We start from the raw sequence: 18,755 nt of genomic DNA, 5'->3' as shown, positions 1-18,755 counted from the left end.
TGCAGCTGCTAAGTTGCACAGAATTGCTTTGCTCAGCGCGGTCAACAGCTGAGCCATGCATTTGAATTGAGCAGATCATGTGTCAGGGCGTAAATCAAGTAACCGCAAAGCAAAGGAGGATACGGAGGTATGTCTGAAAGGTGAGGGCCGGGAACAGGAGCGGGACAAGACAAGTGCACCTGGGGAGAGAGCGTGGAGCAGCACAGAGAGAAGAGCACTGAAGAGGAGAGCGAGGCCTGGCACAGCGGCACCAGGCAAAGATCATAGCAGGGGAGAGGGGCTGGAAATGGGTGTTACGATTGACCTGACTGGCTGCTAGTGATTGTATGCGGTAGAGGCCTGCTGCTGCTGCTGCTGCTGCGCCTGGCGTTGCGGCCAGGGCTGGGTGCTGAGGCTGCTGCGGTGAGGGGCTGGCTGGCAGGCTGTCTGGCAGGCTGGCGCAGCGCCGGCCTGCCCGCGCCTGCCCGCCTTCCAACCGGCGCAGCTTGCTGCCCCCCCGAAGGCCAGAGGAGGAGATCAGAAGGTCTCCAGAGAGTGCGTCTGCGGGCGGCCGCGCGGCGGCGTGGGCGGCCGCTCCTCGTTGAGCGCCGCCATCCAGGTGTCTGCGATGCCCGGGTGCGGCGTGGGCGGGTCCTCCTCAATCTCGTCGCCGCCGCCCGCGGAGCCGGGCGTGCGCGGCGTGGAGGGCGGCAGCGGGTGGATCAGCTTGGGCACCATGACCAGGTCTCGCCCCAGCACCAGGATGGCGCCCGCGTTGTTGGCGGTGCCGCAGTAGTTGGTCGCGCTGCAGGGAGGGGGAGGGCGGGGGAGGAGTGGGGGCAAGCAAGAGCGCCGGCCAGGGAGAGAGCGGCTACCGTGACGCTCGGGTGCAGGGCCTGCAAAAGGACAGAAGCCCCACAGCCCTGCAGCCCCCCGCTCCCTCACCTGAACAGCGTGATGAGGTGCCCCTGGGCAAAGCGCTCAAAGCCATCCATCACGCACTCGTGCGCCCGCACAATCATCTGCAGGTCATTGTTCTGCGGGCGGGGCAGGGCGGGCGCGGCGGAGCAGGGTGGGACAGGGCGGACAGGGATTGGCAGCCAGGCAAGAGAGCAGGCTTGCGGCTGGCGCTGTGTCAAACTGCTGCTGTGCATACAAGCCATACCCCTTTGTTTGTCCCTGTGTTTCCGGCCCATCCCCACCCATCTGCTCAGGGCTAGGCAGGCAGGCCGCGGGGCGCCTCACCCTGCAGAACTCCATCACGCGGTCGGGCCCAAAGGTGACCAGGCCGGGGCCGCGGGGGCTGGGCTGCACCCCCTCCACCGCGTCGTTGGTGGTGGGGTCGCTCCACAGCAGGTCCATCAGCACGATGCCGCCGTCCTCCATGGTCAGCGGGCGCTGCAGCTCCTCTATCTGCTCGATGCTGTTGATGCTGCGCCCGATGCCGCCATGCATGCACAGCACCTGCGGGAGGGTGGATGGGTAGGTGGTGGGTGGGTGGCGCAGGCAGCGCAGGCGTAGTTGGCAGGACGCTGCCGCCAGCTTGCTGAGCACAAGGCGCAGCACAGACGAGCCCTTCCCTTCCCTTCCCAGGCCCCCAGCCCCGCCCGCACCTTGTCCTCTATGAGCGCCGCCAGCGGCAGCCAGTTGAAGAGCGTGTTGAGGCGCTGCCAGGCCTTGAGCCCCTGCTGGTCGCCCAGCCGCTCCAGGCACTCGAGGCGGAAGCCAAACAGGGCGTTGATGTCGGCGGCCTCGTGGTTGCCGCGGATGAGGTGCACGCTGCGCGGGTGCTCGATCTTCAGCGCCAGCAGCAGGCAGATGGTCTCCAGGCTGTGCGCACCGCGGTCCACAAAGTCGCCCAGGAACTGCAGGCAAGAGCAGGCAGGTGGTGGTGGTGGGGGGGGGCATGTCAGGCAGCGTTCAGCTTCGCCAGTCGGGCGCGAGGCAGGCAGCGTTCAGCTTCGCCAAGGCGCCACGGCTGCAGCACACCACCCATGCCAACATCCACCCAAACATGCAACGAGCGGCCCAGGCAGCCAGCGCCCTGCCCAGCACCATCACCACCACCACACCGCCACCACCCAGCGCACCAGGTAGTCGATGTATGTGATGTCGCCGGCGGTGGAGGGTGTGCCATACTCCTCAAACAGCCGCATGAGGTCGCCAAACTGGCCGTGCAGGTCGCCAAAGATCTTGATGGGCGCTGCGCCGGGCAGGCAGGCGGGGCGGCAGGCAGCAGGTGCTCAGCCTCGCCGTTCCAACCCAAGGCCCTGGGCTCCTAAGCTCAGTGTGATGCTCTGCTCAGGCTGCCCCCATCAAGGCAGCAAGCAGCACTGCTGTGCCTGCCGGATTGCCCCAGACGACAGAGCGGACCGCATGCACCGCACAGCGCCGTCTCCCACGCCGCCCCTGCACCCCGCTCACCCCGCAGCTTGAGCACGGAGGGCTCCTGCTGGAAGATGCGCTCCGCCTGGTCGCACAGCTGGCAGATCTGGTCGTAATTGAAGAAGAAGTCACGGGCGGCCGAGGGCGACCAGTGGCGGGGGTTGAGGAACTCGCGCAGCACCGCCTTGTGGATGCCCTGCAGGTGTGAAGTGAGGGCGGGTGGAGGGAGCACGGCAGGCAGGCGAGGAGGAGTCGGGGAGGCGCGCCAGCCGGCAGGTGTGGCAGCACAAAGGCAGCAGCACAGCCGCAGCAGCGAGGCGGAAGTCCGCCGTGCCTGGCCCTGCCCGCAGCCACCCTGTCCCCAGCCACCCCGCCCCGCGCCCACCCACCGGCTCGGAGAAGGTGCGCTCAAACAGCGGCGTCTTGTTGCGCACGGTGGAGGCCTCGCTGGCGCCGGCGCCCATGGACACGCGCCGGCTCTCGTTCTCAAACTGGTCGATGGACAGCTGTCGCACCAGGCCGCGCAGCTGGCCCTGCACGTCCTGGGCCACCACCACGGCGCGGTGGTAGAGACGCACGTCGGGGGTGGGCATGTCGCGGGTGGGCGGGAACTCGCCGCGCCTTCGCTGCGCCAGCGTCACCGATTTGGGGCTGTCGGGGTTTGCGGCACGCAGCTGCAGGGCAGGGCGCCAGCATGGGCGTGGCTGTTGAGCAGTGAGGTGGCAGGGAGGAAAGCTGCCTGGCCTGCCATGCAGTGCGGTTCTTCTTCAGCAGCAGCTAGCTGTACGGTACTACAGCACCCTGTGCCCCACCGCTCTGCTGCGCCCCGCACACTTTCCCCCGCCTCGTTCGCCGCAGGCGAGCTCCCCACCTTGTTGAGCCGCATGTTCTCATCCAGGTCCTCATCCAGGCAGCGCAGATCCTCCATGTTGCCCACCCGGCGCATGCTGAGCGCCGCCGCCGCCGCCGCCTCCTCCGCCGCCGCGTTGGCCAGCGCGGCCGCCGCCGCCTCGCTGCCGTGCATGCTGTTGATCCACTGCTGCCAGGCGGGGGAGCGGGGGTCGCACACCGACAGCTCCGAGCCGCTGCTGTCGTCCGCCAGGAGCACATCCTCCAGCAGGGTGCTGCCCTTAAGGCCGCCGTGCACAAAAATGTAGGGGCCCACAGAGGCCATGGCATGGCGGCACCGCCGCATCACGTCGTCCGAGTGACCCGTCTGCGCCTGCGTCAGCCACTGCCCCGCCGCCGTGTCCAGCACCACCACCGACGACGCCTCATCCACCATCTTGCCGCCGCCCAGCGCGCCGCCAAAGATGTGCAGCCGCGCGCCCACAAACACCGCGCCGTGCTGGTAGCGCGGGGAGGGCATGGTGCCGGGCGCAGAGGCCCACTCCCACCGCCCGTCCCGGTGGCGCGCCAGCCCAAACGCGTCGGCAAGCGGCGTGCCGCTCACGTCGCGCCCGCCAGTCAGCAGCAGCAGGCCGTCGGAGCGGGCGGCAGCGGTGGCATACATCCTGCGGAGGTGGGCAGTCAGCGAGTGGGCGAGGTGTGAGCGGCAGCAGCATGGCCAGGGAAGGGCAGGGAAGGGGAGGCAGGCCGTGCGTGAGCGTGCAGCTCTGCACCAACGGAAAGCGCCGCCACCAGCGCCAGCCACTCTGCACCCCATGCAGCCACGGCTGCGCCCCGATCTCTCACCCACCCCCACCCCACCACACACCTGGGCGGCGGGTCGTCCCCCGACTCGGGAATCTTGCGCCACTGGTACGGCTTCTCGCTGGTGTCCAGCGCCCACGAGTCAGCCAGCGTCTGCTTGCCGTCGTTGCCGCCCACCGCCACCAGGAAGCGGTTGGCCACCAGCGCCAGCGTGTGCGCGTACCGCGCAGACGGGCCCGCACCCGCCACCATCACCCTGCGCATGGGGTGGCCGGCGGGAGGGCAGCAGGAGGCATCAGCGCGGCTGCTCTTCAAGGCCACCTGTGCTGGCTGGCTGCCTGGCCGCAAGGTGCGCGAGAGCGCTGCCGTCGAGCCAGCCGCACTTGCCCATGCTGCCATCCATCCAGCCCGCCCCTCGAGCTGTGCTGCATCCCACACGCTGCGCATTGCCCAAGCCACGCTGCCCTGCCCTGCCCGCGCTTTGCCCCGCACCTGTGCCAGCGCGGCTTCTCCAAGTCTGTGAAGTCCAGCACATGCAGGTCCTCGGAGGCCAGCCCCGCGGGCCCGATGCCGCCCTGCACCACCACCATGTTGCCGACGGCGGCCGCCGCGTGCGCCGCGCGCGGCGAGGGCGGCTCGCCCTGCGGCGTCACCTTCTCCCACTTGCCGCTGCGCACGTCCATGATGTGCACATCGTTGGTGGCACCCGCCAGCCGGATGCCGGCGCTGGAGGGGCCGGGAGACGGCGGCGCGTCGCCTTTGGCCTGCCCTTCCAAAGCCGTGGCGCCACCTGCGGCAGCGGGTGGTGGAGGCAGCAGCACCCAGGTGAGAGGCGGCAGCACCCAGCAAGCCAATGCTGCGTGTGGGCTCCGGTGGTGCTGCTGCTGCTGCCGTGCTCTTGCTGCAACAGGGCAGAGCGGCCACCCACCAAATAGGACCAGCTTGGCGGAGCTGAGGTCACCATCCGGGCCTGCTATCGTGGTCAGTGTGTGCCCACACCTACAATCGAGTAGACAAACAATGGTAAGTGGTGGCCAGTCGGTTGCGGCAGTGGGTGCAACATGTGTGTTGGGGCACCCCAGACACAGCCCTGTGCTAGCCAGTAGGAGCCATGCTGTGCTCACCTGGGTCCGGGGTTGGTGCCGACTATGGGGAATGCCCGCACCTGCAGCAAAGCAAAGAGGCCTGACAGGCGTTCAACAGAGGGGCGGGTGGCGGCGGCGGCAGCGTGCACCCGTCCAGTGGCAGGTCAAGCGCGTGTGCGCTCAGGGCCCGCTGGGCTGTTCTAGCTTGGCAGCACATGCCCAGGCGAAGGAAGGCCTCTCCCCTGCAAGCACCCTGATTGCTGCCTGCTCCACACAACCCTCTGCCCCCGTCTGCAGCTGTCACCCACCCTGGGAGCAGGGGCCACAGAATCGAGGACAGACGGCCCAGAGTTGGGCGTCTCGGCAGAGGATGAGGGCGAGGGCGCCCCACCCTCCATTCTGCTTGGCGGCTGCCCTCCGCTTGCTGTCAGTGATCACCGCAGGACCTCAGGACCACAAACAGAGCTGGGCAGCTGCAGAAAGACCACGGTGTTCAAGCCGCCTAGTTACACTCGGTGATCGCTTGCGCTGAACAGCCCCTGACCCAACCAAGGCTTCAGTAAAAGTCGTGCACGGAAGCGGAGAGCTACTTTTCGCGCGGCCCATGCTGTGTGCCCAGCGTGCTGGGCTTGGCTGCAGGGGCTGGGACTTGGGAAGGAAGCTTGGCAAATGGAGGTGCAGCAGGGGCGGCTCTGTAGGCGTTCTATGCGATCCCAGGGACGTCGTGAGTCAGCCGGCATCAGCAGCGCAGTTGCCGACGCAAGGCGCCTGCTCGCCCGCCACCGCCAGCGGGCAACTGTGCTGCCGCCCTTCAAATATCAATGCATGTGCCTTCCCCCCTCCAAATATGTCCAAGTATTCCAATGAATGCTGTACATCTGTTCGAATGCGAATGAAATTTGATTGCACCTGATTCATGCCACGCAAAACTGGTAAGTCAGAGCCGACTTGCTGAATCAACTGAAAGTAAAGTGCGACGTGCCTTGGAAAACTGTGTTTCTGTTTTGACGTTGGATGCACCAGCATCAAGCGGCCGCCAGCTCATGCGCCATCGGCTGCTCACCCTCGTCGGCCGCCTGGGGTGGAGCGGCCACCGATGGGGCCGGCAAATCCCACAAGTCCTGGCCATTGCTCTCCGCAGTGTTCGCCAGGGTCCAGCAGCCTCCCTGGCGCCGCATCAGCTCCTCATGGGTGCCCTGCTCCACCACCCTGCCCTCGGCCACCACCACAATTACGTCGGCACGCCGCACGGTACTGAGGCGGTGCGCAATGATGAGGGAGGTCACGCCCTTCCCCGCCGCCTCCAGCGCCTGCGTCACGCCCTGCTCCGTCTCCACATCCTGCACCAGCGGCGCGGCAGCACGGGGCAATGGTGCTGGGGATTCTTGAGGAGGCCCAGCAATGAAATGAAGGGTGCGCAGCATCGCAGGCCCTCGGTTCACATGCCCATGGCAGCTGCGAGTCGGGCAAGGGCCGGCAGCGCGGAAGCCACGCACCAACGCCGACGTTGCTTCGTCGAAGATCAGCACCCGTGGACGCGCCAGCAGCGCCCTGGCAATGGCCAGCCGCTGCTGCTGCCCGCCGCTCAGCTCCATGCCGCTCCCGCTGCCGATGACGGTCTGGTAGCCGCGGGGCAGGGCGGCAATGAAGGCGTCGGCCTGCGCCGCGCGAGCAGCCCACTCCACCTCTGCGTCCGAGGCATCGGGCCGGGCGTAGCGGATGATGTCGGCGATGCGCCCCGTCAGCAGCCCTGGCGACTGCATCACCACGCCCAGCTGCCGGCGCCACCACTGCGACAACGGGGAAGAGAGAGAGACCAACATGGCGGGATGGAGTGTGGTGCTTGGAGCGAGGCGGAGGGAGGTTTCACCAGTGTGAAAAAAGCGCCCCCTTCCCACCGCCTGGGGATCCACCCACAGCTGACAGCCCCCACCCTCCCCACCTGCATGTCCAGCTGGCTGAGCGGCATGCCATCCACCAGGATCTCGCCCTGCCCCGGCTTGTACAGCCCCATCAGCATGCTGGCCACGGTGCTCTTGCCTTCGCCGCTGCAAGTGGGGACACGCATGGGCCGGGCTCACGGCTCAGCAACCTACTTAGCAGCTGGGGCGGGCCTGCCACCAGGCACACGCTCGAGTATCCAGAACGGCACAGGTGGCTGTGGCCAGGGCTGGCTGGCCTGCAGCCCCACCTGGGTCCCACGAGTGCCACGGTCTTCCCAGCGGGGATGCGGAAGCTGATGTCTTGCAAGGTCCATCCCGCCCAGCCAGGGTGGCTGAACTTGCAGCCCCGGAACTCAATGTCTGCCCGCCAGCCATCTGGCAGCTGCCGGCCCCGCTGCTGCTGCTCTACGCTGCCGCTGCTGGTCGATGCTGCTGCTGCCGCCGGGGCTGCAAGCACCGCCGCCGCCGCCTCGGGCGTGTCTGTGCCCAGCGCCTGCTGCATCGCCTGCATGGCGCGGTTGATGGCGCCCGCCGCCCTCGCCACGTCGCCAACCGTGTTGGTCAGGTTGCCCAGCGAAAAGGCAAAGCTGAAGCTGCTCGCAGGGAAGCAGGGGGCAGCGAATGGGTGCCCGGATCATTGGACAGCTGATCGTTGAGAGCAAGTCATGCAAGTTGCAGGGGCTATGCACCTGAAGACAAAGAAGCTGTAGCAGGTGCCCAGGGAGACGGCCGAGTGGAGAGCCATGTAGGCACCCAGGCCCAGCGTGGCCAGCACGCACAGCGTGTTGCGCAGGCGGCTTGACCCATCCAGCACCGCCTGCAGGCGCAGCACCTGCGGCAGCAGGCAGCAGGGGAGGGGGGAGGCAGCAAAGTGCGGCGGTCAGATGGCAGCAGGCGGGCCACAGATGCACCTCCCACTTAAAGCGCTGCCAACCGTCACCACCCGCTCGCCCACCCACCTTGAGCGCCAGCTGGTGTGCGCCGTTGAGCAGCGTGTCAAAGCGGCGCAGCTCCCGCTGCTGCTGCGCAAACAGCTTCACCACCCGCATGTTCTCCACGATCTCGTCCGCGGCGGCAGACACGTTGGCGGCGGCGGCCTGGGAGGCCTTGGAGGCTGCTCCGATGGAGGCGGAGAGGCGGGTGATGAGGGGCGTCAGCAGCGGCGCCGACACCAGCAGCACCACAGCCAGGGGCCAGGAGAGGGTGAAGAGGACGATGATGATGCCGATGGTCTCAAAGGCGCTGCGGATGCCGCGTGCGCCCAGCAGCTTGGCCACCGTGCTCTGCGCGGCCAGGGCGGGGAGGGGGAGAGGGCGGGGCGCAGGGTGAGGACCAGCAAAGCTCGAGAGGCAGGCCAAGAGGCGGGCCACCCACACCACGCCAGCATCTGGGCAGGGCAGCAGCCGGGCGCCCAGCCAGCCAGCCAGCCACCCACCTGCAGGACCTCCACGTCCTGGCCCAGCCAGGCAGCCATCTGGCCCGTCCGCACTTGGTCAAAGAACAGCGTGTCACGCGACAGCAGCGCGCCAAACAGGCGGCAGCGCAGGCGGTGCGCCAACCCCTCGCCCAGCGCCAGCGACAGGGCCACCTGCGGGTGCAGGAGGCGGCAGGTAGGGCGGGTGCCACGTGAGACGGGCGAGCAGAGGCAGCAGCCGGTGGCATGCCCGCAGCGCACGTGCATCTGCAGCGCACGTCCACAGCACGCCCACGCCACCAACACGGCGCACACACCTGCACAGCCAGGCAGGTGTTGCTGACAACGTACACCGCGCCCAGGCGGCCAACAGCCAGCCCCAGCTCGCGGGGCGTGGCGGCGCTGCCGCGGCTGATGATGTCCACCACTCGGCCCAGGGAGGGAGCCACCAGCACGGCGGTGGCCACGGAGACAAAGGTGACGGCGATGCACGCAACCAGCCGGCGCCGGTCATGCTGCAGCAGCTGCCAGAGCTCCGACAGGCTCAAGCCGACGGCGGCGGCAGGCACCGGGGCCATCGCTGCCCCGCCAGCTGAGCCCTCGTCTGCTGGTGCTGGTGCTGGAGCTGCGGTAGCGGCGGGGCGGGTGGCGCCCCGCTGCCATCGCTGTTGCTGCCTTTGCCGCTGCTGCCCGACCATCGATTCTGCTGCCGCATGATGGTTGCTCCTGTGCAAAAATGTGGGGGCTACGCGAGGCGCAAAACGGCCCAGGCTGGAACTGCTGAAAGCACGTGGGCGCCTGGCGGCAGTGGCGGTAACGCGGGGTGGCGCCGCCGGCAAGTGTGCCACACCATGACACCACATGGAGTCACCAAACTGTCAATTAGATGGTCTTGAGGCTCTGGGCGCACCGTGTGTGGCTGGTTGCACTCTGAAGGCGCCGCAGTATTGTGCCGCCCAGTCCAGCACCACGCAGCTGCTGTGTGCGCCTAAAAATATGATTGTGAGAGCAAACGCAGCTGGGAATGGCGCGGGAATGGCCGAAAGGTTTGCTAGCAGGGTGAGGTACGGGAGTAGTGCCCGACAGGGTGCCCTTTGCGCTCTCCCGGCCACGACAACGCCTGGCTTTGCACTTCTTGATGTGTGGCGTGCAGCAGCTGGAGCAGGGCAGGTTTCTGCGTTTTGAGCTCCTCCACCAACTTTCGCTGGTTGGGGATTTCAGGCTTGCCGGCTCCCACCGCCTCGCTGAACGACACCCAGGGCGGTTCTTGGCAGCCTTAGGGGCCGATGCTGCCGGAGCCCCTTCGACTTGGAGGAGAGAAGGAGAACGTGGGCGCCTTCCCTGCTGCAGCCAAGCCGTTCGCGGCACCCGGCCTGGGGGCCCAGCAGCGGCAGCTCGACGGCGTCAGCGGCGGCGCCGCCATGCCCGCCGCTAATGCAACGCTTCTGGCGGGAGCCGTGCAGGCGGATCACGCTGCTGTCAAACGCTTGGCACCAGTCGTGATCGATTTGGTGGGTGCAGTCAGGATTGATGCAGTGCCACCAACCGCAGCAGCTGCCAGCCCCACCGCCGAGGTGGTTGACCTCCTTAGCGATAGCGACGCCGAGGAAGCCAGCAGCCCCGACTGCGGTGCTGCCCCGCGTATGCCACCCCGCCCTGGCAGCGTAATCGATCTCTGCGCCAGCGACAGCGAGCTGGAACCTGCGCAGCAGCAGCAGCAGCAGCAGCAGCATGCAGCACGCGCTCCGCAGCAACAGCAGGAGCAGGAGCAGCAGCACGATGGGCAACATCCGCAGCAGCAGGCACCGCGGCGGGTGCCAATGCGGGGGCATGGCGCCGCTCCACGGCCCAGGCCGCCAGCAGTGCCCCTTTTTTCGGCAGCAGTTAAGCAGGAGCATGGGCCCGCAGCGGCGGTGGCCGTCCAACAAGAGCAGCCAGCGACGCGTGAGGCGGCACATGAGCACAAGCACGCGCTACCAGCGGCGGCGAAGGAGGAAGCAGCAGCACCCCGGCAGCCGCCCTCGGCCTCAACTGCCAGCGGCAGCCTGTCTGTCAGTGAGGTGGAGGATGGCAGCGTCCTGGCTTCATCAGAAGAAGATTCGGGCAGCGAGCTAGAGACGGAGGCGGAGGAGTCCAGCAAGGCGGAGGAGTCCATCGGTGCCACCCCTGGCAGAAGCGGGAGCTTGGAGCCTGAGGTGCAGGCGCAGGAGAGCATCGAGGGGCTGCAGGCGCAGGAGAGCAGCGAGGGGCTGCAGGCGCAAGGCGCGGAGCGGCAGGAGCAGGACGCGGGTGAGCGCTCTTGCAGCGAGCAGCAGCCCATGGATTGGGAGGGCAGCCCCGGAGCAGATGCAGCTTGTGGGTGTGCACCACAAGAAGCAGCCATGCTCGAGGATGCAGCTGCTGCAGAGGGCGACACCGACAGCGGCGCGGCAGTGGGTGCAGCCGCGGAATGCAGCTTGCCCACCACCGAACCCGGCAGCGAGCAGCTGGACAGCCTGCCTGGCACGGTGGAGGTTGAGGGCGTCTCAGCCTGCAGTGAGCACGGTAGCGGCAGCCTGGCGGCAGCCAGCGACCCGGCTGGTGGTCAGCAGCCAGCCGTGGCACCCGTGGCGGCAATCCTGGAGCTTCACCAGGAGCAGCATCAGGTGCGTCCCTTGGACCCCCCTGCAACGGCAGCGGCCGCGGCAGAGGGAGAGGATGCAGCGGCAGCGGCCGCTGTGGCGGGCACTTTGGAGGCCTTGGTGGTCGCCTGCGAGGTGCATGCGGCGGCAGCACCGCAGCGGCACTCGCTGCCGCAGCACATGCCCCCCGGCAGGTCACGCCTGGCCAACTTCTCCCCTAATCTGCAGCGCCTGGCCCAGCGCATCGCAATGTATGCCAAGCGGTCAGACTCGTCTGCAAACCGCACCAGTGGGACAGCGCCGGCAGCAGCGGCGGCAGCAGCAGCAGCCCCAGCAGCTGCAGTTGCAACAGCGGCGGCTTCCGGGGGCTCTGCACAGGCCGACGACGACGGCATGCCCGATCAGAGCGACGCGGGAGCCATGCTGCACTGGCTGCGCAGCCGCATCCCAGCGCATCTGCTGGACCAGTACAAAGAGCCACACCGGGTGCGAGCTGCTTTTGGTCCAGTGCCTGTTCGCCTTCAGGCAGGCCACCAGCAGCCAGGCTAGCACCAGCCAGCTCCAGCCAGCCGCCTGCTTGTTGCTCGCATTCTGCCCTTGCCCGACCCTCGCCGGTGCCTGCTGCCTACCGCGGTGCTCCCCCTCCCTGCAGGTCAGCGACGAGGAGCATGCTGTGGCCCTGGAGCGGCTGGAGGTGTATGAGCGAGAGATCACGCGTGTGCAGCGGGCGGGCAAGACGCGGGTGAGGGCCCGGGGCTCGGGCAGCGGCGCTGGGCAGCTACCTGCCTGGGCAGCCGCGTGTTGTGTGCCTGCTGCCTCTTCAGCCCCAGCTCGTTGAACAGCACGTCGCACCTGGTAGGCAAACCCCGGCTCGCTGCCTCTCCCGTCCTGGCTGCCCACAGAGCAAGTTCGACCTGACCGCCGCCAGCCAGCTGCCGTCCATCTACCCTCAGTGGGGCCTGTGGGAGAAGACGCACGGGCACAAGCCGGGCGTGCGGCTGGGCCAGCGGTTCAAGGGCCGCGGCTGGCTGCAGGCGCTGGGCCTGCACACCAACTACTACGCTGGCATCATGTTTGAGTGAGTGTGCTGCATGGCTCGGCTCGATGGGCTCGAAAAGCAGCATTTGTCGTCTTTGACTTGCGCATCTGTGCGGGTCGGATTTCACGGAACTTGCCACACCGTTGCGCCTTGCAGCACTGGCGCCCCTGCCTACGCCATCTGCCTGAGCGGCGGATACGAGGACGACGACGACCACGGTGCGCTTGCGCAGGGCGCTGTGGTTGGGTGTGGTGCGGCATGAATATGAGTTGGTGGGGTGCTGTCCCGCCCAACTGCCCCTCCAACCCCTCCCTGCTGTGCCCCTGCCGCAATGCAGGCGACTGGCTGTGGTACACGGGCCAGGGCGGCAGGGATGGCGCAAACGGCACCCAGGTGCGCAGCGCGGAGCGCGCAGACCTGTGCCGTGATTTCCTGCAGCGGCAGGGCGCCAGCGCATGCTGCCTCTGCCTGATCGTGCTGCCGCTGGCTGTGCAGGGCAGGGACCAGGAGTGGACCAGGGGCAATGCGGCCATCCGGGAGTGCATGGAGCAGGGCAAGCCGCTGCGCGTGTGCAGGGCGGTGCACGTGGAGGAAGAGTGAGTGGGAGCGGCTGCAGCCTGGGCCCTGCCTCACCCATCAAGTCGTGTCTGCCACGCCGGGTCTTTGGCTGCTTTGCGCCTGAGGTGGGCGCAGCACCCTGCAGCAGGCTAGGTCTTACCGTTCTGTGCGCGATGGTGCTTGTAGGGTGCATGATGCCAGCACGGGGCAGACCAAGGTGCTCAAGAAGACTTTATACACGTGAGCCCTGCCAAACCAGCTGGTCATCTTGCCTCCGGCGTGTTGATGCTGGGCCGGTTTGGCCCACACTCACACCCCATTCGATGATCTGGTGTGTGCGCTGCAGGAATGACGGCCTGTACGCTGTGGTCAAGGCTCAGCGTGCGGTGGGACGCGGCGGCAAGGCGCTGGTCTGCAGGTGAGCCGTCGCCACCACCTGCTTCCACCTGCTCCCTGCTCCATCTCATACACGCCATAGCATGCAGCATGTTCCTGCAGCCAGCGTGGATTACCTCCTGGCTGCATGCAACCCCTCCTGCCCTCCCTCCCCACACACACATCATGGTCATCACATCCTTCACCTCACCCACCCTGTTCTGCGGCGCAGGTTCCTGCTGGTGGGCATCCCTGGCCACTACAAGGCCAACAAGAGCGTGTCTTTTGTGGAGCTGCGCGGATTCCGGGACAAGCTGCGGCTGGCTGGCTGGGCCGACGAGTCGGATGAGGAGAGGGATCAGGAGGAGGAGGAGGACGAGGCAGGCTGCTCTTACATGGACGCCCGCCACAAGCGTAAGCGATCTGCCTTGCTGCTGGCCTGGCCCTTGTCTTGTCTTACCTTGCATGGGCAGTGCATTGCGTTGTGCTTCCCAGCGCTGCTAGTAGTTGTGACAAGTCCATACCAGTAAACGGTCGCTCGCTCCACTCACCCAGCGACTTGGACTGTGTTGCTGCGCTGTGCAGGCCAGAAGACGCAGGCGGCTACCACCGCTGATAGGGCGCGCAAGGCGGCGGCGGCGGCTGCCACTGCGGCGCCCAAGGCACGGAAGAAGAAGGCCGGGAAGCAGGGGTCGGGCCTGCAGGCCGCCCTGGTCCCCGTTGTGCAGGACGGCGCCTGGCTGGCAGCGCAGCAGCGCCGCCCCGGCTTCTTGTGCGCCGACATCAGCGGTGGTGTGGAGAAGTACCAGGTCCCTGTGTTTAATGAGGTGGATGACGACCCGCCGCCGCAGGGCCTCACCTATGTGCGGTGAGTGACTGGGCGCCGCGTCGTGCAGCCGCGCTGCCTGTCGTGCTGCGCGTGCCTGCCACGCCAATCTGCTGCTGCTGCGCTCGGTGCATCAAGCAAGCTCTGCGCCCTGCCTGTCGCCGGCGCCTTAGCGGTGTGCGGTGCTGGTGCTGGGTGCAGGGACAGCATTGTGGGCAGCGCCGAGGCGCAGCGGCTGCTGGATCTGGGGCTCAGCCTCATGCCCAGCGAGTGGTGTGGGCTGGACAGGGGAGATGCCTCGGGCATCTACCTGCCGGATGGCCGCATGAAGTTTGTGAGCAACGAGCCGCGCCGATGCCTGCCTTGCGCAGCCAACGCTTTGCTTGCACCATGCGGCTGGGTTTCTGGCATGTGCGCCTACTTGGGGGATGCCGAGCAGCGGACGGAAGGGAACCGCCTATGCCTTCAGCCTTTCAAGTAGTCCCCAGTGTGACTGGCTGACCCAGCAGCAGCAGCGGAGCTATCACTAGTCGCTGCTTGCCGCTGGCACTGGTGGCTACACCAATCAGAGAGATAGTGTGCATGCCGGGCCGCCCAGCACACCCATGGATGAGTGGCATCCGCGCTCACTTCTTGCGCGACCCTGCCTGCAGACGAGGAGCGAGGGGCATTGGGAGTGCTTCCCCGGCTGCCAGAGGCAGGAGCAGTGCAGATTCAACCGCTTCATCAGGTGCGGCTGGGTGGAGGAGTGCTGCAGGCGCACCGCAGTCGCCAAGCCACTGTGGCTCTGGTGTGGGCGCTGCCTGAACGCTGGCCCGTTGTGTTTCAGTTTTTTCCTGGCCGACAACTCAACGCATCCTGTTGGCACCAACTGTCCTGCTACTGCTGCTCTGATGTTGATTGTTGATTGTGTTGCCCTGCCTTATGGCTATGCCCCTCTCCGCTGCCCTCCTCTCATGTGTGCAGCGAGCGCGGCCTGGTGCTGCCGCTGGAGATCTTCCGCACAAGGGGCAAGGGGTGGGGCGTGCGCTGCGCCCGCGACATCGCTGGCGGCTCCTACGTCTGCAGCTACGAGGGCGTGCTGCTGGCGCACAAGGAGGCGGTGAGCGCAGCTTCCCCGCCATTCTGCTTCCCCGGGCTGCCTTGGCGCCCTTCTCTGCTGTACCCCTGGCTCTGCCCGCGCCACCCCTTGCCCCGGGCAAAGCTGGCTGCTGAGTGGAGCTTGGGCACTTTTCCTTACCGGCTCCTCGCCTGCCCCTTGCCCCAAGCCCCTCCGGTGGTGCAGGAGAGCCGGCGCAACGACGCATACCTGTTTGACCTGGAGCACTTCTTCCTCATGCACCGAGACCCCAGCATGAAGGGCCAGCGCCGCCAGCGCCTGCCCCCGCTGCCCGCCGACGTGCGCCCCGGCCAGGAAGACGACGACGACGAGGTGTTGGTCATTGATGCGGCAAGCACTGGTGGGTTGGGCCTTGGGAGGGCGGGATTAAGCGGGCATGCCAGCGGCTGTGCGCTGGCTTGCATGTGGCCCAGCCATGTGGCGCCTTTGCAGCCTCTGCGCCGAGTCGCTCTCATGGCTCCCCTGCCATCCGGCTGCAGGCAACTTGGCCCGCTTCATCAACCACAGCTGCGAGCCCAACCTGGTCCTCAACCCCGTGCTGCGCCCCGGGGACAGCGGCATGCGCTACTGCGTGGCCATCTTTGCTGGGCGGTGAGCCCCCGACCGCGTGCGAAGTGTAGCTGTCGGCCTGGCTGGCCGGCCAAGCCTGCAAACACGCAGACCACGGCAGCGTCGCTGCGCGCGTGGCCACACCACACACCTGCCCCGCTGCTGGCTGCTGCTGCAGGGACATCCCGCGTGGCACCGAGCTGTGCTACGATTACGGCTACAAAGTGGGCAGCGTGGCGGGCAAGGAGATACCTTGCGGCTGCGGCGCCAAGAAGTGCAAGGGGCGCCTCCTCTGAGATCGCCGCATGAGCAGGCAGCAGTTACTCTAGACCAGTGGGCGACTGCCCTTGCATTCAGTAGGCGGCACTTAGGCCCCCGCGCACACTCAGCACACTAGAACAGCGTATGGCCCCAGTTCCGCCTTGATCTGCACACCTCACTGTCTACTGTCTTGAGACATCTACACCATTCTTTCAGCTTTCCTGTACATTCAGACGCTTGTGTTCACACATCCTTTGATCCGTGCTCATATCCAGTGAACCCCTGCCCCTCAGTGTTTCCAGCATCTCGTTCCTTCAGTTTTCCGCTTTAAATGCAACCCGTTATCTTCTCAACTCCTCATGAGCAGCAGATGCATCAACAGCAGCAGCCGCCCCTTCCGCTTCTTGCAGCGCCTCTGGCGGGCACATGATTCTGCCAAGGTCGTAGCGGCACACACCGCCGACACGCAGCTGCTGCTGGGAGCGCGGCGTCTCGGCAGCATCCAGAATCAAGTGGATTCGGGGCTGGTCGCCGCCGTTGGTCACATAGTGCAGCAGCCTGTTGTTCAGCTCAAACACCAGCCCCTCCTCCACGTGGATGGCTGGGCACTCCTGCTGCCCCTGCACAAAGGTGATGTTACGAGCGATGGCGCCCGCGCGCGACTCGCACACATGAAAGGCCACATCTGCGTGCAGCACAGTAGAACGGTGTCTGTTGGTTGGTGAGAAGTTTGATGTACACAACGGATCTTGCATAGATGGCCCTTGAAGAGTCTTGTAAACATGTTGTGCTGCGGCAAAGGTGCATCAGGCACCCCAAGCCATCTCACCCGGGTTGGACTGCACCACCACATGGATGCGGTGCCCGACGGCAGCATACCCGCCGCTGTCCATGTGCCGCTTGATGTCAGAGTGCGGCGGCATGAAGGCCAGCTGCAGGCGCATGACCTTGTCCAGGTCGCCCGGGCCCAGGACCTGCGGGGGGCACACGCAGGCGAGCCGGCGCTTCGGACACCGGCCTTGGCATCGCACGGTGCAAAGCGCGCTGTCGGGGCGCCTGGGAGCAGCCCCTTTCAACCCAACACCCGCACCTGCACCAGCCAGGGCTCCACCCACTGCTTGAAGTGGTCGTACCAGGGGAAGCGCAGCACCCCGCCGCCGTGCTGGTCGCTGAAGACCAGCATGACGGAGCGCGCCCCCGGCTTGAACTCGTTCAGGTTCCGTGCCCGCCCATCGATCCAGGCATTCAATGCGCGCTGCGTCTCCTCTGCAGCGGGCAGGGGGCAGAAGGGATCGGCAGGCAGGGAGGCATCCATGCGCCAGGAGGCAACAGATGGTGGCAGTTCAGGCCACAGGGCTGACAGGCGCTGGGCGACAGGGACTGGCTCCCCGTGCAATCCTCCTGCCCTGCCACGCACCGCCCCAGTCGTCTTCCGACAAGCCCCGCAGCGCCGCCTTGAGGCCCGAGGTGTCGGTGCGGAGCAGGCGCAGCTGCGCCCCCGCTGCCAGCCCGTGCTCCTTGTCCTTGGCGCTGAGCAGCAGGCGCGGCAGGCCGCTGGACCAGCGCACGGGGTCGAGGCGCGGCGGGAACTGCACAGGATGCAGATGGGAGGGGAAACGTGAAGCAATTTTTGGTGGTGTGTGATGGGAAACTCCAGTGCATGCATGCATAGCTCATTGTGTTGCTTTCTGGACAGATGAGCTGCCAAGTCTGCGTCTACACGCGCCACTCACGGGCGCACCTTGGCGAGGGGGTCGTCTGGCGACAGCGGCGCCGCTTGGCTCAGCGACTGTACCACGGGTGGCTCACCCGCCGCCAGAGACGAGGGTGACAAAAGAAAAACGAGCGCAGCAAGCACCAGCATTAGGAGCAACTGACATGCAACATATGCTTTGCGGCTATTGGCAGACGGCGGTGGCGGCGGTGGCGGGGTTGCGGCGGGTCTTCTGCGCCGCTCTGCTGATGTTGGCCGATAACCACAACGTCAACGGCCACGGGCGAGGTGTTGCTGTGTCCTGCAAGCGAGCGCAATGTGCAGGGGAAACCCTGCGCATGTCAAATCCTGTGCTCGGCACCCGTTTTGGCTATTCGGCACGTGTTTTAGCAATTATGGAGACTTATCAAGAGAGAGACACAACAGGATGCAACAGGGTTGAGAGCGCTGCACGATGGCACTGCCATCAGCAGACGAATCCTCACCAGTTGAACGGAAACCAGGAGACGAAGTGCGGGAGTAAAGGAGGAGGATTTAGTGAGGAATGAAAGTTGAGGGGACATCACCGCAGCCACCTCAGCCTCCCGCCGCCGCCTGCAGCTCGTAATGCGCTACGGCGAGAGCCGCCACAGGTAGGCCTCCCGATCACCGGTCCCCTCCTGGCGGGGGTCATGCATCCCCCACCCATCATGCATTTCAGGCTTCATCTCCCTCAAACCTCCACCATTTTCCCTCTCGTTTGTCGTGATCGACTCCGGGTAGCCCAAATGCTTCATGACTCCCCCCAAGCTGCACATCAGCGTGCATGAGTCCAACCCTGGGAGGCGCCTTGACAATGAACAGCCGCGCAGGCAGGCATCTAAAAGACCAGGTCAGGCTCCTCCTATAAATCATCCCGGGCAGCGCAGCCGGCGCCATGCCGAGGCGGGGCCAAACACCTCGAGCAGCAGCGGCTGGTGGAGCGAGCGGCAGCAGCGCAGGCACGATGCTTGGGACGACAGGAGAGAGGCGGACGAGCAGATGATGCTGGCCACCACACCGCAGCGGGCGGCGCTGCAGGCGGGGCAGCGGGCGGCAGAAATCCAGCAGGTTCAGGCGCGGCTGGACAGCACGGAGCCACTGCGCTGCTGGCCCACAGCTGGCCGGCATGACGGCACTCTTTGCTGTTTCAGGAAGACTGGAACCATGCCGGCCGTGTATCACGGCCTTGGCGGCGTGGCGGGCTCCCTCGTG

General features: G+C 66.5%; 4 protein-coding genes across 4 annotated transcripts; 1 reads left to right on the top strand and 3 right to left on the bottom strand.

The window, feature by feature from the left end:
* Nucleotides 1-516: 516 nt before the first annotated feature.
* Nucleotides 517-5,500, bottom strand: CHLNCDRAFT_135536 (hypothetical protein; the record flags this gene model as incomplete). Its single annotated transcript, XM_005846183.1, has 13 exons — nucleotides 517-784; nucleotides 925-1,016; nucleotides 1,225-1,443; nucleotides 1,593-1,844; nucleotides 2,052-2,182; nucleotides 2,404-2,560; nucleotides 2,754-3,038; nucleotides 3,236-3,878; nucleotides 4,082-4,273; nucleotides 4,510-4,807; nucleotides 4,946-5,016; nucleotides 5,142-5,182; nucleotides 5,411-5,500. The coding sequence occupies 13 exons, from the start codon at nucleotides 5,498-5,500 to the stop codon at nucleotides 517-519; spliced, it is 2,739 nt and encodes a 912-aa protein (XP_005846245.1).
* Nucleotides 5,501-6,127: 627 nt separating this feature from the next.
* Nucleotides 6,128-9,037, bottom strand: CHLNCDRAFT_36019 (hypothetical protein; the record flags this gene model as incomplete). The annotated part of the gene is made up of 9 exons (XM_005846182.1): nucleotides 6,128-6,442; nucleotides 6,599-6,892; nucleotides 7,045-7,150; nucleotides 7,294-7,427; nucleotides 7,503-7,638; nucleotides 7,735-7,877; nucleotides 8,005-8,328; nucleotides 8,481-8,633; nucleotides 8,783-9,037. 9 exons carry the CDS (start codon nucleotides 9,035-9,037, stop codon nucleotides 6,128-6,130), a joined length of 1,860 nt encoding a protein of 619 aa, XP_005846244.1.
* Nucleotides 9,038-9,591: 554 nt separating this feature from the next.
* Nucleotides 9,592-15,843, top strand: CHLNCDRAFT_58236 (hypothetical protein; the record flags this gene model as incomplete). Its single annotated transcript, XM_005846357.1, has 16 exons — nucleotides 9,592-11,566; nucleotides 11,733-11,822; nucleotides 11,983-12,158; nucleotides 12,276-12,337; nucleotides 12,457-12,512; nucleotides 12,615-12,715; nucleotides 12,864-12,917; nucleotides 13,024-13,095; nucleotides 13,285-13,466; nucleotides 13,638-13,920; nucleotides 14,080-14,212; nucleotides 14,532-14,608; nucleotides 14,845-14,980; nucleotides 15,164-15,338; nucleotides 15,478-15,589; nucleotides 15,726-15,843. The coding sequence occupies exons 1-16, from the start codon at nucleotides 9,746-9,748 to the stop codon at nucleotides 15,841-15,843; spliced, it is 3,648 nt and encodes a 1,215-aa protein (XP_005846419.1). The 5' UTR covers nucleotides 9,592-9,745.
* A 306-nt stretch (nucleotides 15,844-16,149) lies between these two features.
* Nucleotides 16,150-17,672, bottom strand: CHLNCDRAFT_135533 (hypothetical protein; the record flags this gene model as incomplete). The annotated part of the gene is made up of 5 exons (XM_005846181.1): nucleotides 16,150-16,493; nucleotides 16,638-16,782; nucleotides 16,899-17,074; nucleotides 17,226-17,397; nucleotides 17,550-17,672. The coding sequence occupies 5 exons, from the start codon at nucleotides 17,670-17,672 to the stop codon at nucleotides 16,150-16,152; spliced, it is 960 nt and encodes a 319-aa protein (XP_005846243.1).
* Between the last annotated feature and the right edge of the window lie 1,083 nt (nucleotides 17,673-18,755).

This window comes from Chlorella variabilis (genome assembly GCF_000147415.1).
Source record: "Chlorella variabilis unplaced genomic scaffold CHLNCscaffold_14, whole genome shotgun sequence".
In the NCBI taxonomy this organism is placed as follows: Eukaryota; Viridiplantae; Chlorophyta; class Trebouxiophyceae; order Chlorellales; family Chlorellaceae; genus Chlorella; species Chlorella variabilis.
This window is presented reverse-complemented; position numbering and strand designations above follow the sequence as displayed.